Source organism: Embiotoca jacksoni, unplaced genomic scaffold, assembly GCF_022577435.1.
Source record: "Embiotoca jacksoni isolate LCO1_2020_lvr unplaced genomic scaffold, fEmbJac1.0.p SCAF_33, whole genome shotgun sequence".
NCBI classification, from domain to species: Eukaryota; Metazoa; Chordata; class Actinopteri; family Embiotocidae; genus Embiotoca; species Embiotoca jacksoni.
This window is the reverse complement of record NW_027185385.1, coordinates 1,943,070-1,959,526: the sequence shown is the minus strand read 5'-3', so window position 1 is coordinate 1,959,526 and position 16,457 is coordinate 1,943,070. Positions and strand designations below refer to the sequence as shown.

Here is a 16,457-nt window from a genome sequence, read left to right as displayed (position 1 = left end):
TATATATTTTTTTTAATAGTTAACTCTTCACAAGCTAATTTAACATCATCAGCTCGTGGAGGCTGACTCATAGTACCAAAACTTTGTGTATAAGCCTGAAACTACCAGACAACTATGTCAGTTTCTTCCTGTGTAAATGTTGGCAGTTACTGTCGGTCAACACGCTGCATCAGGGAGGTTTTAAAGGGAACGAAAGGAGTTGATTTGTTTGGCAATGATTGAAGTCAGCTGTGACATCCTGTATTTCCTCCTATTTCACTGCACCAGAGTTGTCCCTGTGATTGTGTACCAGAGAAGTTGGCCACACCTACATGTGCCTCCCACGCACCTGCACCTGCACCTGCACAATAACAGTTATCAGGACGTTAAATAGACACAGATACAAATTTCAAATCTATCTAAATAAAATCCCCAAAAAACAGCTTACTGTTCTTCTAACAGATGCGGTGCAAAACCAGTTGTAAATTGCAGTATCAGCTTTGCACCAAACATACTGCCAGAGATGTAAAACTGATCACCATACTAGCCTCCCCTCTTCTAATGAAACCAGTGCTGATGAGATCAGACTCCTTCACTGCAAAATCAAAAGAGACGTGTAACAATACATTAAATGTCTCCTTTGTAAATCTTTTTATGTACCCAGACGGGACAAAAAGGAACATCAGCTCCAATACTTTATAAAAACCAGCTCTCCATCTGCAAAGACTGACAGACTGAGCTCTACTTGAACATGTAATGTTTTTTTCTTTAATAGAAATAGAACAAATGTTAGGGGAGGTTGGAGTTCACTGTACAGGAGCTGAAAGGAAACCTGTTCAGACTGTTTGAAAGAAGCCAATCCATCATCACAGCAGGGGGCTCCAGCTAAATAACATAGAGTCATCAGCAAAAAGGTTCTCTGGACCAGTGTGACATCATCCAGCGAGGCGCTGCAGTTGTCGGTCAGGATGTTCACGACAAGCACACGTTCCTGCTGGATCACTTTGTAACATGAACAACATTTTGCAGATTTCACAGTTGTTTTAAAACAAAAGATAAAATCTTTTCTGCTATAATGACTTTCCCGAGTTGTAAAATCCTGTAGTAATAACATTTAATTATTATTTGCTGTATGATAAACCTCATAAAAACCCTAAATCAAGCATCAGGTCGCACTTTTGATGTGATGGACTGATCACGGGTGTTTATTAGTAGTTATTGGTTATTGGAGTATGCCTTTGGATCTTGTGTGATCTTTCTGTGAATGACAGTCTTGTGATTTTGATGTATTTGCTGTTAGAAAGCTGCAGTGATGCTCCGTGGATGAGTGTCACCTCGTTCTCCGTGGGCAGATGCAAGTTTTGATTGGCCGGCCGTGAAATTTATAAACGGGATGTTATTGGTTACCTGTGCGTAGACCTTACACCCTGGAAAGGGGATCTTTGTCAATCTATATACAGGTTAATATTCAACGCAGTCCCTTCCTGTCAGGGATGGATCAGTGATTAAGGCTCCTACTTCTGAGAGGATGTCATGTGTTCTGAAATATTTTTTGGCTGGATAGCTGATGTGTTTCTACAAAGATAACGAATTAAATCCCTGAATGATAATGCCCAGATTACACTAGTTTCCTTGGTGATGGCTAAATATTTGATGCAGGAATTCACTACACAACGCCTGTTGGTTGCCTGACAGTAATGAATCATCCATTGGTGAACAAGTAAAACAGCTCCTCGAGGAAACAGGTCCATCTTTCTGTTACCGAAGTGCTTCTGAGTCTGATAGTCAGCCTCAGCTTCATCAGGAAGGGATGTCATCCACTGATTTTTTTGGATTACCAGTGAAGAAGACATTGGAGACGGCAAAACGTTCTGTACTCATTGTAAGTCAGACAGCTTTTAATTCCTGTAAATTTTGTTGTGATTGTTGTGATGAAAAATGTTTGATTTTGTGGCAGATTTTCTCAAAATTTGTGTTGAAATTTTCAAAAGTTTTAAGCGAAAGAAAGAGAAAGATTCGATTTTTTTTTTTTAAAGGACTACCTGATGAAGGAATATATATGTAATCACTTCCTGTGATAATAATCCTGCTGCACATCAGAAATATTTTAGTTCTCATCTTTTTATATTTATTTAATGAACTTAGAGAACCGTGGAGATAAAAACTCCTAAAAGCTGCTAAAAATTCCTAAAATCTCCTAAAAGCTCCTAAAAGCTGCGAAAAGTTCCTAAAATCTCCTAAAATCTCCTAAAAGCTCCTAAAAGCTGCTAAAAAGCTACTAAAAGGTCCTAAAAGCTGCGTATGTTTCCAGAACAGAGCGTCTGTGACTGGAATATAGAAACAAGGACTACATCAGCTGTCAAAATAAGAGCTTTAGATGCTGTTTAATTCATGTTCATTCAACACATAGACCTGCTGGATGAAACCAACAAAGAGACGTCTCTGACAACTGGACGTGTGGAGAAAACTCATTTAACATCCAGTAATATGGAATCACTTCCTTTGATCACAAACATTTAATCATCATTTTAATGTGAAGAACACATTTCCCACAAACCCCGTCACTTCCTGTTTCTCCTCGTGTTCCGGTTTCCTCCGTGAACAGAGTTTTATTTGGAGATGAAAACAGGAACAGAGACTTTCTGATAGGAAATTAGGAGTTATTTTTGTTAATATAGTGAATTTTAAAAAATTGCAAAAGGGTTTGCTTGAATTTGCGTTAATTATTGCGAATTCCTGAAGAGACTGATTAATGATGCTTGAATCGTTGGTTTGTGCCTCACCCTCACGCCTGAGTGCGCCGCGTGTTAGAGTGAGCATCCCTCAGGCGGCAGGAAATATTAAACTCTTAAAGGTGCTAACACCCTTTTCTGCTGGCACTCCTGCAGGTGTAAGATAACCCCAGACAATCACTTATCGGTGGTGTTGACAGATCGTGGTTGTGTCAGAGGCAGTAAGAGGAGATGAGCTGTCAGCCAGCTCACTGTGTGTGTGTGTGTGTGTGTGTGTGTGTGTGTGTGTGTGTGTGTGTGTGTGTGTGTGTGTGTGTGTGTGTGTGTGTGTGTGAGAGAGAGTGAAGAGGACAAGGAGGCCTCAGAGCTGTCAGCACCCTGAGACTCCGGCACCATAAAGACTTCTGAGAGGAGAGTGGTGGTTTGTAAAGTTGTGACAGTTAAACTTGAACAATTAAAGGTCCCAGTGAACATCAATTTTTTTGGAGTGGATGTGAATCAGTGTCGCTGCAGCAGACAGCTCTGATCTGTTGAGGTGAGCGACAGCAGCATCGCTCTGTTTACTCAATCTCTCAAGTGGAAAAAGCCCTTAACTGCGCCTGATAAGTCCAGTGGGCTCTTCATCTGAACCACGTCTGCAGAGCTGCTCGTAGGTGACATGAAAGGAAGAGATCTCCTGCTATATTTAGGTGAATGCATTGATCAATAATGCATCCAGCTCTTCCAGCACCAACTTCTTGATTCGTCAGCCAGCGCTCATAACCCACGGAGGTTCTGCTGCACGCTTCTGATCATCTGAGAGGAGAATACACCATTTACAGATCTGTGTTTGGACCTTAAACATGTTCCTTTAAACAAAGTGGGATCATACAAGTCTCGTTCATTTAGCTCCCGTTACGATAAAACGTTGAAGCCTTTGGTTGACGTGTTTGCTTCTGTTTCGGTGGCGTGTTGTGAGTGTTTACATCCGTTTGTATGGAGAGCAGTCAGCTGGTTTTATGTGAACCTGTTGGCTGATATGATGAAAACAGAGCTGGTGCTTCTTTAATGGATCCATCACAGAGGAACATGTTGATAATTATTCTCACCTCGTCTCGTGACAAATAACTTCGGTTCTCTGCACTGTTGTTGTCTGAATATGAATGTTGACGAAGTTATTTTTGGTGAGCCTGACACCCCTCCCTCCCCACCACCACCACCACCCCCAGCACCCGCTGTTGTAAGGTGGCCCTCTGTCTGAGGTCGTGGTAACCATAGCAGGCCTTGGAAAGTGAAATGCGATGCGGCGGCCCTCTGGGCTGTGTTTCTGAATCACAACTCCATAATGAGCTGGCAGAGCTCAGACTGCATCAAAGATGCAGCACCCCGGTGTCTGGTTCAACTCGCAGCGCATAATGGTGCCGTGTCACCTGGGCGGGCGGAGCAGAGGCCGCCGGCCCATGAAGAGACGCTTTCTCGTACCCTGCTGTGCTCACACCTGTACATCCTCCGACCAGCTCACACTCACTCCGCCGGCTGCATGTGATCAGGTGTCGGTCTGATGCCACGACTTTCATGTTGAAAAGATTTTCAGTCCGAAACACGGCGTTAGAAATGCTCCAACAAGTTTCTTTATTTGAAAAAATAACATGAGTTGTTTATAAATTTAAACTTCTACATGTTTTGTTTAGTTGATGCTGTATGTGTCAAAAATGTTAAAAAAAAAATGATGAGAAACTATGTGAGCAGGAAGTGTAGAAACAGAAAAATCATGATTCAGTGATCAGTTTTAAAACACATGCAGCTTCCTGTAATGGGAGTCAACAAAGAAATCAAATGAATATAAAAAATGTATGATTTAAATTGAGATTGGAGTGATTATGTGGAAATTACTTGACACATTAGAATATTTACTGGAAGCCTTTCTGTCTTTTTATCTTCAGATATCATGAATTAAAGTGTTCATCATCAGCAGTAACTGATAATTCTCAGGACATTTAGCATTAAGTTTTCCTTTAAGCAGCGTTCACACAGAGATGAAGACGCCCTGCCCAGAAACACTGAGCTGTAAATTAGTGCCAGCGTCAGTGATCAGTGCCACAGAATGATGTGCATGGCTTCACAAGCTGGCTTTAGTTTCTCAGAGGTCCGTTTGATATGCTGTTACGATGACTCAGGTCAGTTTACGTTTAAACTCCTATAACAGGCCTTTGTGTTGGCGGCTATAGTAAAAAAGCAGCCTGGATCCTGTCGCCCAGACGTCTCTGCAGCAGTGTGAGTGGATGTGTGTTTGTGTAAGTCATCACCACCTGCAGAGTGTTACGTAGGATGACCATGTGGGGAGAGAAAACAGGTTTTGGAGGTGATGGTAATATTCAACTTACTCACAAAACAATTAAAACCAGCAAAGAAACTTTTTACACTAAAAGCTGAGGTGGTTCAAAAATAAAAACAAGTTCCTTTTAGGTCCGTTTTAGATCTCGTATTTGTTCTTGGAAAATCTGTACTTACAGTGATTTTGTAGTTCTGTCTCTTCTGCAGTGGCTCTAGTTTAACATGAAAACCTTTTTGCACATACTACAAGTCACTTTTCTTATCATATTTACATCACACTGGTGTATTTATCTTTTCACTGATCTACTGTAGATGATATGAATACAAGGATAATGTAAATCATAATAAACCTTGTAACATGTTATACCGTCTCAGAGTGCAACGAAGTGATAAGTCATGTTATGATTTTATGATATCGACAAGCAGTGCTGTAACCCTTAATTTACTACTGGAATGAGTGACATCTGTCCACAGATACAAACACCATGAATCAGTTGTATTCTTTTATTCTTAAAATAAAGGAAGTGAAAAATGCCTGGAGCTCCACTGCACCTTGAAATTAGTGGACCTTTAATGAACTATGCTTCAAAACACAATTGAAAAGTAACTGCTGATCATTGGTTTAAAGTGTTAGCATGCTAACAGCTGCTACCGAACACTAAACACTAAATAAACTGCGAGCCTGATATGGTGGTTGGTTGTGCCCACAGACTGGATATAAAAGAGTTTGTAGCTTCCAGCTATGAAAAATGAGGCCAATGCAGAAGTGTCTTCAGCTGCAATACCAGCGAGTGCCACTAGAGGTCGGCTCCAAAAAGCCTCCGGCTCCATAGACTCCCATTCAACTTCTCTCATCAAATCCAAAGTGAATAAAATGTGTCCATCAGTTATCTCGGTGTTGTTAGCTAAAGTCACTCCTTCTTATTAGTTTTCTGGAGGTCCATCTGAAAATAATCCCTCATTCATTAGAAAAGAAGATTCAAGAAGACCTGTTTTTGGGGGCGTGTCTGTTTGATTGACAGGCCTGTGGTGCAGTCAGGTTACAGCTATCGGTGGGCGGGGCATAGTATCGTCAGGTTTCCAATCAGATCGGTCAGATCCACCTCTGGCTCCTCCCCCAGCTCGTCCAAATATGGTCACTTCCTGCTCCAAACCGCTCCGAACTCTCAAGATGGTGACGGACAGAATCTGAACTGGAGGATTCATAACGTTCACAAACCAACGATGACATCACTGATGGTTGATGACATCACTGATGGATGATGATTGTACTTAACACTAAACACTAAATAAAATTCAAGACTGATGGAGATGTCAATAATTTTTCAGATATTTGGTTGTAAACCAAAATATTGGACACATTGAACTCTTGGACTGATCAGATGAAACGTCACCAAAGTGTCTCCAGTCCTGAATGTCTGAACAGGAGATGAACGGAGTCATTTAATATTGAAGATCTTCTGATACCGAGAACCAATCTGTTACTTGTGTTATATTGTGGATAATACAGCTGCACAGTGCACACTTCAAGTTCATTAAAATTAATCAAAACCATCCAGTGTACTTGACATATGAATGAGTCTGCAATGCAATAAGAAAAACGTTCCTGCATTCAAGCTAACAAAATAACAAAGTTCAGAAATCTCTGCACTCTGTTCCGGTTTCTCAGGCTGTTTTATAGATGGATAATTTGCAGTGTCTTAAAACATGAATGAGGATAGTAACAGTGAGGGTTGAGAATTTGGATGCAAAATAATAATGTAGATTAATGCCGTGAATTTGAGATTGAGAAGAGATCTCACCTGGTCTGTCAGTTTCTCCTTTTCTGAGGCAGAATCATTGTTTAGAAAAGTTCATGTCTCCTCTAAAAAGCAGAAAAACTCACAAAACTTTATGCCTTATTTTCTGAAACTGAAGACTTGAGAAGCCGTCACCGTCAGCTGGTCCGAGTCGAGAAAGTCTAAAACACTTTCATGACTTTGTGAATGTTTGTTCGGATCTGAGCTTCACATTCACAGTCACAATGAATACAAATCACAATTACAACTTATCACAGTTTCCTGAGAGAACTCTGAATTTCATAGTGTTAATTTTTTAGGTGCTGTATTAAATTACTAGTAATAAACGCGGCTCTGTTACTACGACCTCATTGCAGACATTTAAAGTGGCTGTCCGCCATGAACATCTTATCTGAACCGTATTTCATGACATCTTTCCTGGAGGCATTGAGATATTTCAGTCTGTCAGCTGATGTTTGTTTCCTCCTCTGCTTCTTCCAGGAGAGTCTTTTGACCCAGCAGCTCCCCCGGTGAACCCCCTCCCGCCCCCCACCCCCCACCCCCCACTCTCCTGACTCAGGGATACCATGGGACAAATCTCCGTTCACCTTCCCTCCCTCCTCCTCTTCCTCCTCCTCTTCCTCCTGAGCCCCCCCTGCTCCTGCTTCAGGCCCCAGCTCGTGGAGCGAGCGTCCGGCTCCGAGCAGCCTCAGTCCTCTGGTAATGCCACAGAGTCTGGAAAGTGTGCGGGCGCGGTGGTGTGCCGACCCGGCATCCTGCTGCCGGTGTGGCTCCCACTCAACCCCCCACTGGGGGAGCAGGCAGGGAGGGCCACCGTCTACTTCCTGTGTCTCATGTACATCTTCATGGGTGTGTCCATCATCGCAGACCGCTTCATGGCATCGATAGAAGTCATTACTTCGCAGGTATTATTTGGTTTATTCAAGTCTGTGAGAAAATTAGATCCAAAAAAAGTTGACTCGCCCTGCAGCATACATTCACACGGGCGCAACCGAGTGTACAACAAGGAGGGGGAGTCACACAATTAGGTTTTCATTAACAACGGGAAATAAACAGGAAACAACAAAAGACAGAACCGTTGACACTGGTCACAAAAGGAGATTATATTGAATTTATTTTCAACGGTATGTTTAGGGGGGGCAGATTGGTATATTCTCAGTATTGGGGGGGGACACGACCCACCCATAGAGCCCCTGGTTACGCCCATGTACATACATACAGTCAGTAGTTTTGATGTAATCATGCAACTTTAACTACGTACAATCTTCTTTACAACAATTGTGACGGTACTTATACCTTAACATTTATATTGATTGTAAATAGTGTAAACCTGGTTTCATAAACGTGTGTCCTCGCAGGAGAAGGAGGTGACCATCACCAAACCCAACGGCGAGACCACGGTGACGACGGTGCGGCTCTGGAACGAGACCGTGTCCAACCTGACCCTCATGGCCCTCGGCTCCTCGGCCCCCGAGATCCTGCTCTCTGTCATCGAGGTACAGTTTGATTTTAACATGTACTGAGATGCAGAAGCAGTTGTTCACACATTTAAAAAAAGTTTACATGTGCTTTTCACCAAAATCGATGACATGCAGTTGTGTATGTTAATGAATTAATGCCATAAATGAGAATGAGAACTTGGTTACACTCTGTGCACCACTTCACTGTGAGGCATCAAAACCACTGATGTTGAACAAAGTTCATACATTTATTTATACACATGAATTAAGAATACCTCCTGTACATCATACATAATGTCATATAGTGGTTTATAGAGGCTAATCAGGGCATTTGATATTTATATATTCAGCATACTTTAATAGATTTTTTTTTTTGCTGCTAACAGATGTTCGTTAAAGACGTCCTGATTTCAGCTTTAAAATTTGATTCTCTGCTCGACCTCTTTGTCGCTGCGTGTCTCCCTTTGACAGGTGTGTGGGCACAACTTTAACGCGGGGGAGCTGGGCCCGAGCACCATAGTGGGCAGCGCTGCCTTCAACATGTTTGTGATAATCGGTCTGTGTGTGTGGGTGATCCCCGCCGGAGAGTCTCGCAAGATCAAACACCTGCGAGTGTTTTTCATCACGGCTTTCTGGAGTATCTTTGCCTACATTTGGCTCTACCTCATACTGGCTGTCATCTCACCCGGGATAGTGGAGGTGTGTTTCTGAGGACTGTACGAGGCTCAGTGCAGAAGTTTGGGCACCCCTCTGCAAATTGCAAATTACAAACCCTGCAATGAACACTACTGCGGGGTATTGCAATGAAATGTTAATAAAAGTTTTCTTTTCTTTTTATGAACTTTACTTTACTTTTATGAACCTTTCCACTTGTGAAGTCTTTAACTTCATAGGTTTTAACTTACAACTGCTAAGACTTGTTTGGGATGTAGGAAGTGATTGATCCCGTAAGCTACAGCGGCATGGGTTAGAATCATACAGAGTAAAAGCAATAAAATTGACAATAAAAATAGAGGCAATAAAATATAGAATGTAAAAATGATCAGTATATACAAATAAAATGAAATAGCAGTGCAACGGTCAGCAGTAAATGGGCTCATGGGATCTGAAAATGAACCAAAGTGATGCCTACAAAGCAGGAGGTAGTAAAAAGGGAGTCTTCAGAAGGCAGCATCTGTATTTGGATTGGAAATCAATACAACGTGTAATCTGCTCAGGGGCGGCCAAACTTTTACACACAAATTGATGTTTTTAAAGTATTTCTACTAAATGAAGTGTAAATGATGTAACGCTCGTGTTGCCTGGATGACCAGGTGTGGGAGGCCATCATGACGCTGCTTTACTTTCCGGTGTGCGTGCTCTTGGCGTGGATCGCTGACCGTCGCATGTTCTTCTACAAATACATGCACAAGCGTTACCGTGCCGACAAGAGGCACGGCATCGTGGTGGAGATGGAGGGGGACTTGGCTCCGAAAGCCATCGACGTGATCATGGACGGAAAGCTGGCAGACGCCGCGTGCGGCTCCAGTGTGACCGTCTCTGTGCAGACGGGCAACGAACTGGACCAGAACGAAGATGAGGTAAGAAACACATCTGTGGACACGCGAGACTGAAGATAAAACAGTGTGAAATCAGAGCTTTTTTCTCCTCAATCTCAGGTTCAGCATTTATTATGTATTAAATAATTAGATCTTGTATTAAAAATAAGATTTTTTTTTTTTTTCCCCCTCAAATTCAGGTCCGTTTTATCTTAAAGAGAATACTTCTCCAGTATATTTTTAAAAGAAGGACAGGCTGAACGCCCCCCCCCCCCCCCCACCTGCACCCACCCAGTCTACCCCCACTGTTGGTTCTAATGTTGTAAACTTTAAAGCCTCTTCATGGGATTTTAAGGGGAATATCAGGTTTTCTGAAGCTCACAGGATTCAATCCCAGCTGGAGTCTACGTTGCAGAAGTGCAGACAGCAGGAAACCAAGCAGCTGGAGCTCCTAAAGTTTTCACTGAAGAAACAGTAAAACTTTTGTCATAAGATATTTTTTTGTCATTTGTTGTGTGAGCAGCCATCCAACCCTGTGCAGGCTCTTCTGCACACCCAGCCTGGGTCCTAACTTTGTGTTTTACAGAACATTTAAAAAACACATGCATCTCTGCACGTATGATACTCAGTGACCAGTTTCCTCTCTTGGACAGATGGTTCGCAAGTTGAAGGACCTGAAGGAGAAGCACCCGGACAAAGACCTGGACCAGCTGATTGAGATGGCCAACTACTCCGCCCTGGTTCAGAAGAAGAAAAGCCGCGCCTTTTACCGCGTGCAGGCGACACGCATGCTGATCGGAGCCGGGAACATTTTAAGGAAACACGCCGCTGAGCAGACCCGGCGCCGAGCGGGCCACGACGCCGACAAAGCCACATGCTCACACATTTGTTTCGAGAGTGCTCAGTACCAGTGCACGGAGAACTGCGGCGCTCTGACCCTCGGGGTGATGCTCGACGGGGGTACGGGCCAGAACACCTTCTATGTGGACTACTGCACAGAGAATGGTTCTGCCAATGCTGGAGCCGACTATGAATTCACCGAGGGAACCCTGGTGTTCAAACCAGGGGAGACACGCAAAGAGATCAAGGTGAGAAGAAGATCTCTTCGTTAACACAGAGATTTCTTCATGTCAGTAACTGTTTATCCCCAAAAAGGAGATTACAAAGATACTTTAATGCAAAGTTCTCTTGGTGTGGTGAGCATGAGAAATCTGGTTTCTCTCCTGATGTTTTGTGGTCTGATAAAATATTATATATAATATTGTCTACTTTACACTGTTATGGCCTCATGCATCAACAAGCTGTGTGACTGTGCGTCGCTGTGCACTCTGCAGGTGGGCATCCTGGACGATGACATCTTTGAGGAGGACGAGCATTTCTTTGTGCGTCTCCAGAAGCTGAGGTTGGAGGAGGGGGGGGGCGAAGGCACTGGGACTCCTCCCAAGGGCCGGCTGGTGGAGCCGCTGCTCGCCACCGTCACCATCCTGGACGACGATCACGCCGGCATCTTCACCTTCGGGCAGCGGGTGCTGCGGGTGAGTGAGAGCACGGGCACGCTCACGGTGACGGTGGTGAGGAACTCGGGCTCCCGGGGCACCGTGGCGGTGCCGTACCACACGGAGGACGGCAGTGCCAAGGCTGGAGTGGACTACGAGGAGACCAGAGGGGAGCTGGAGTTCCCCAACGAACAAACCTGGTGAGGCACAAGCCCCAGTTCCACACAGCCTGCTGGGAGTGTTGCACCTTTATTCCACCTCCGTGTTCTCTATAAAACGTACGAACACGTAATGGGGGGCGTTGTTGTTGTTTCCTCCGGTGAGCCAGCAGCAGAGACAGTCTCACCGGTGGGACTACAGGCCAGCGCTGTTTGTTACATGTCATGTCTTTGATTGTGGAATACCAGCATGGTGTCCAAAGTCCCACACTGAGGCTACATAAGTCCACTTTGTTTGGTTCTGTGTAAAAAGGAGTTTCCTTTATTGTGGGATCTGCTGTAAATCTGCTGTAAACTGGCATAAAGCTGAGTCAGCGACGGGGAAATACAGGGAGAGATCCAGTCTGATGGATGTGTTTCAGATGTGGCTCTCAGCCTAAAGCTCTGTGGCTACTGACCACGTAAATCTTTAAAACTCCACCACAAAATATTTCAGATTTCCCAAACCAGTTGGCCGTAACTAATGTTCCTGAAATAGAAGTCGACAGTGTGTTTGTCCAGGACCTCCAGCAGACGTGAGTATCTGCAGCAGCAGGGCCGTGGGCTGTAAAATACAGAAACTACAGTGCATGTGTTTTTCCTGGTAATGAAGGGACATGCAGCGTAGCTTATTTATGTATTTTTAATAGTTTTTGGACAACAACATGCTGCAGATGACATTTTTTAATGTGTACTGTGTCGTAGTTCTTCAGAACAGAACATCTATCTACATTTCTTCATTCAGCTTGGAAACCAAATAATATACAAACTGAATATTGTATCATGGTTTGTGAATTTGAAGCATAATTACCATCAACTCGTGAGACGGCAGCCGTTCTCTTTATGGAACCACAGCACCCTGGATGGTTTTATAATACTATGGCTCACTGGTGCTTTTAGTAAAGCAGCACCTGAACGTCCCTGAAAGATTACGATGGGTCATCAGTGAGTCGCTGCGGGCGGAGGAGGTCCTTTCAGACAGAATTACCTGACGACTTGACACCCAAAGATAATCCTGTCCCCGGTCAGGTGCGGGAACCTCCTGTCGCCCCGTGTAAACTAACAGATCCTTTTCCCATTAAATGTTTAGGTTATATAAGCTGTGTTTGCACATGGACTAATTGTACACTTAGTGAAAGACAGTTATGTAACATGCACCATCATCACATGCTTCACATTAAAGGGAAAGACAAGTGGTAGATGTTAGCTCACTGGAAGGTGTAGTGGTTCGTCCTGTTATTTATTTTATTATGCACTGTTCATCTGTAGATTGTATATCAGTAACTCATCAGAGGATTCGACTGATTTACTGTACACACATTGATTAACAGGGTAATGTATCGTTTGGTTTAGCGCCATCTTTTCGGCACACTCAATTATTAAAAAGCCCATTATGCTTGATTATGCAAGTCGTTTTAATTTTGTGATGTGATTTAGATGGTAAAATGTTTAAGTGTATTAATGAATATTATTGTTTATCCTATTTGACAGAATCTGTTACAAAAATAAATGTGTGTGTGTGTGTGTGTGTGTGTGTGTGTGTGTGTGTGTGTGTGTGTGTGTGTGTGTGTGTGTGTCTCCAGTCAGACATTACAGGTGCGCATTATAAATGTGGAGGAGTACGAGAAGCAGGAAAACTTCTTCATTGTGCTCGAGGACCCCAAATGGCTGAAGCGAGGACTCTCTGGTGAGTGTGTGAGCATTTTAAATGTCAGCATTAATAATATTATATTTTAAGAGTGAAAAAGTCATTTTGAATGTCCTCACTAGGATCTAAGTGACATGTGTTTTCGTGGTAATAAAGTCATAGTATGAGATGATAGTAAAAGTAGTTTCTCTTTTACCATAATAGAAAACGATATTCTCCAAGTAGACTGCACCAATATCTAAGATCAAGTATCAAAACAGCAGCAGCAGCAGCAGCGGTGGCAGCTGAGTGCTGTAGACATGCGTCAGAGCCAGTAACCGAAGAGTTCACTCACTGCTTCACTGCTGTCTCTGTTTCAACACAACGCAGGCACTGCAGTCTATTATGAAGTTAGCATCCTTTATTTACCTGTTCCTCTAACCTCAATGTGTCAGAAGGACGGCGCTGGAACACGATATGTGCATGTTAGTCTGGATGAGTTTATAATGTGCAGTAATTTATTTCAGTAGGTCAGAATAGAAATAAAGACTGACGACACACCGTGCATGTCAAGCTGCTGAACAGTGGGTGGATTTAATGTCTAATGTGTTTGACTGGAAACGGTGTTGATATATTGTCTTCAATCATTATCTGTCTCTCTTCACAGCCCTGCTACTAAACCAGGGTAAGATGGTTTGGGTGTTAAAGGTGCACTGTGCAGCATTTTATTGTGAAATTTTAAATCTTCGGCTACAAATGAGACAGAGTGAAGTCTTTGGGCCTTATTTTCGTACCGGTTGAGACGTTTAGACCAGCTGGTCTAAACGCAGATCCAGGCGCATTTGCATTTTGATACAGTGCTTTTTATCACGCATGTGTCAGTAAAGATACGCTGGCACACTCAAACCAGGTCTCAGTGCAGCGTAGCCAAAAGATGGTTTTTTTCGTTGCTTCAGTTGGCAAAGCGCACATGAACAGAACTAAAAAAAAAACAGTGAGGTTTGGTGGATGTTCTACGTATCAAATCCTGCTTACATAAATAATTAAAACAAGATGTTTAACAACTTTCAGATTCAGTTAATCTTATAAAAAACAAAGCTGACTTTTGTCTATTGATTTGGATGTGAATCAGTCAGTTGGATCGCGTCATGACGCAGCAGCCGATCTCACCCTTGAAATATAAAAAGACATTCAGGTTAACGACAAATGAACTGCAATAAAATTACACATAAAGAGGCAACAATTAAAAAGCATTTTCACTACCCAGCTGTGCACGGACAGTGTGACACTGCATTTACACACAAAGGGGGCAACCTATGGAAATTACACGTCAGTTTAGGTCATTTAATTAATGATTGGAAAGTAAATTATTCACACTCGTGCTCCCGATGCAGTTTATTTTTTTAACACCACAACATCAGCTCATTTATTAACACCACAACATCACTTTTTTATTAACAACACATCACTTTATTTATTAACACCACAACATCACTTTATTTATTAACACCACAACATCACTTTATTTATTAACACCACAACATCAGCTCATTTATTAACACCACAACATCAGTTCATTTATTAACACCACAACATCACTTTATTTATTAACAACACAACATCACTTTATTTATTAACAACACATCACTTTATTTGTTAACACCACAACATCACTTTATTTATTAACAACACAACATCAGCTCATTTATTAACACCACAACATCAGTTCATTTATTAATACCACAACATCACTTTATTTATTAACACAACAACATCAGCTCATTTATTAACACCACAACATCACTTTATTTATTAACAACACAACATCACTTTATTTATTAACACAACAACATCAGCTCATTTATTAACAACACAACATCACTTTATTTATTAACAACACAACATCACTTTATTTATTAACGCCACAACATCAGCGACGTTTTGTCCACATTCAGTGTGTTAGTAAATGAATCGCATCGTAGTTTACTTCTGCTCACTCCTCAACATCCGTCCAGCACCTGATTTCAATATTAGATGAGTGTTCTTTGTGCGTTTTCACATTTAATTAATGATAAAGTAATAATGTGTTTGGCGTTTAGATGCAGGTTTTTGTTTGACCCTTCGTCTTACATCACTGAAGCTCTTCCTACACTAGACAGTGGTTCTCATAATACCAGGGGAAGAGTTATAGTAGTCTCCTTTTTCCTTTTAACATCATCAGCCTGTGGCGATGGACATGTAGCACCATAAATCAGTGATCATAAGTCTGAAGCTTGAGACAAGTATGTGAAGTTTAGTCCTGTGTAAAGTTTGGATGGTGGTGTCAGACAGCTCCTTCTTCAGTTATTATGAAATTGACAACAGGCTGCTCCACAGCCGTTTCAAAGGGGATGAGAGGAGCAAATTGAATTGGCCATAATTGAAGTCAGCCATGACATGTTACCTTCTAATTATCTTTTTGTCCTACTTTACCACTGCGCTCTGAAAAACTGGCCACACCTTTACGTGTTCCCAGTGCACAGAAGTATTACCTGCGTTTGTGCTGCGCCTCGATTCACGAAAATAGAGCCCTGAGTTTCAAACCATCAGCAACAATGTTAGTGAGTTTCTGAAAATGTAATTAAAACCAAAAAAAGCATTGCTTTCCTGAGATCAATGGATCTCAGTCACTGCTTCCTGTTGCAAAAAGGATTTTGCTCCTTTCTTTTTGCACTCTGCATGTTTTGTGTGTGTTTAACAGAAGAGTTTCATCGTCATTTCAGTCTTTCATCTCTTCCTCTACTGTGCATCATCAGAAACTCTGAAAGCTTTTCCTCCAATGACTCTTCAGCATCTGTACTGTAAAAGAGGTTGTTACTACTTTACCTTCTGGAAGGTTAATGAGACTTTTGGTTGGGGGGGGTGAGTTGTATGTGTGGGCGGGGCCAGCGGTGTCACTGGGCTGTGGGCTTCATGCCATTCGCCATGAAGCATAAATAAAAACAATTAATAGTCTGAATACATGTCTCTTAATATTTCTCCTGTCACATAAAACTTTCTGTCTTCATAATCCTGCTTTACACTGTTGATGGCACCTCCCCTCATCTCTGGATCTTTTGGAATTATTGTCTCTTTCCTAAACAGAAACGTGCAGGCAGTGCTTTCTCCGATGTTCAAGGCAAAAAAAAAATCCTTTTGGATTTACCCAAACATCAAATTATGGAAGCAAGATTCCCTCTGAATGCTGCACACAGCACTTTTAGAATATGCTTCATTCTGACCGTGTTGTGGTTGTTTTTTTTTGCTTTAAGTTTGGGCTTCTAGCCTTGTCTGAGGT

The 16,457-nt window shown here is 42.4% G+C and overlaps 1 protein-coding gene across 5 annotated transcripts in view; it reads left to right on the top strand.

Annotated features, from left to right (window-relative positions):
- Nucleotides 1-16,457, top strand: part of slc8a2a (solute carrier family 8 member 2a) — a 28,686-nt gene that overhangs the window by 8,461 nt on the left and 3,768 nt on the right. For 2 of the 5 annotated variants that reach the window (XM_069165125.1, XM_069165122.1), the window contains exons 2-9: nucleotides 7,304-7,728; nucleotides 8,182-8,319; nucleotides 8,755-8,982; nucleotides 9,597-9,863; nucleotides 10,475-10,909; nucleotides 11,156-11,517; nucleotides 13,098-13,201; nucleotides 13,809-13,826. In XM_069165125.1, the coding sequence (XP_069021226.1) occupies nucleotides 7,390-7,728; nucleotides 8,182-8,319; nucleotides 8,755-8,982; nucleotides 9,597-9,863; nucleotides 10,475-10,909; nucleotides 11,156-11,517; nucleotides 13,098-13,201; nucleotides 13,809-13,826 (1,891 nt within the window). In that variant the 5' untranslated portion in view covers nucleotides 7,304-7,389. Of the gene's footprint in view, nucleotides 1-1,747; nucleotides 1,862-7,303; nucleotides 7,729-8,181; nucleotides 8,320-8,754; nucleotides 8,983-9,596; nucleotides 9,864-10,474; nucleotides 10,910-11,155; nucleotides 11,518-13,097; nucleotides 13,202-13,808; nucleotides 13,827-16,457 lie in introns of those variants that run through there. The other 3 variants (XM_069165126.1, XM_069165124.1, XM_069165123.1) reach the window with 2 other exon arrangements.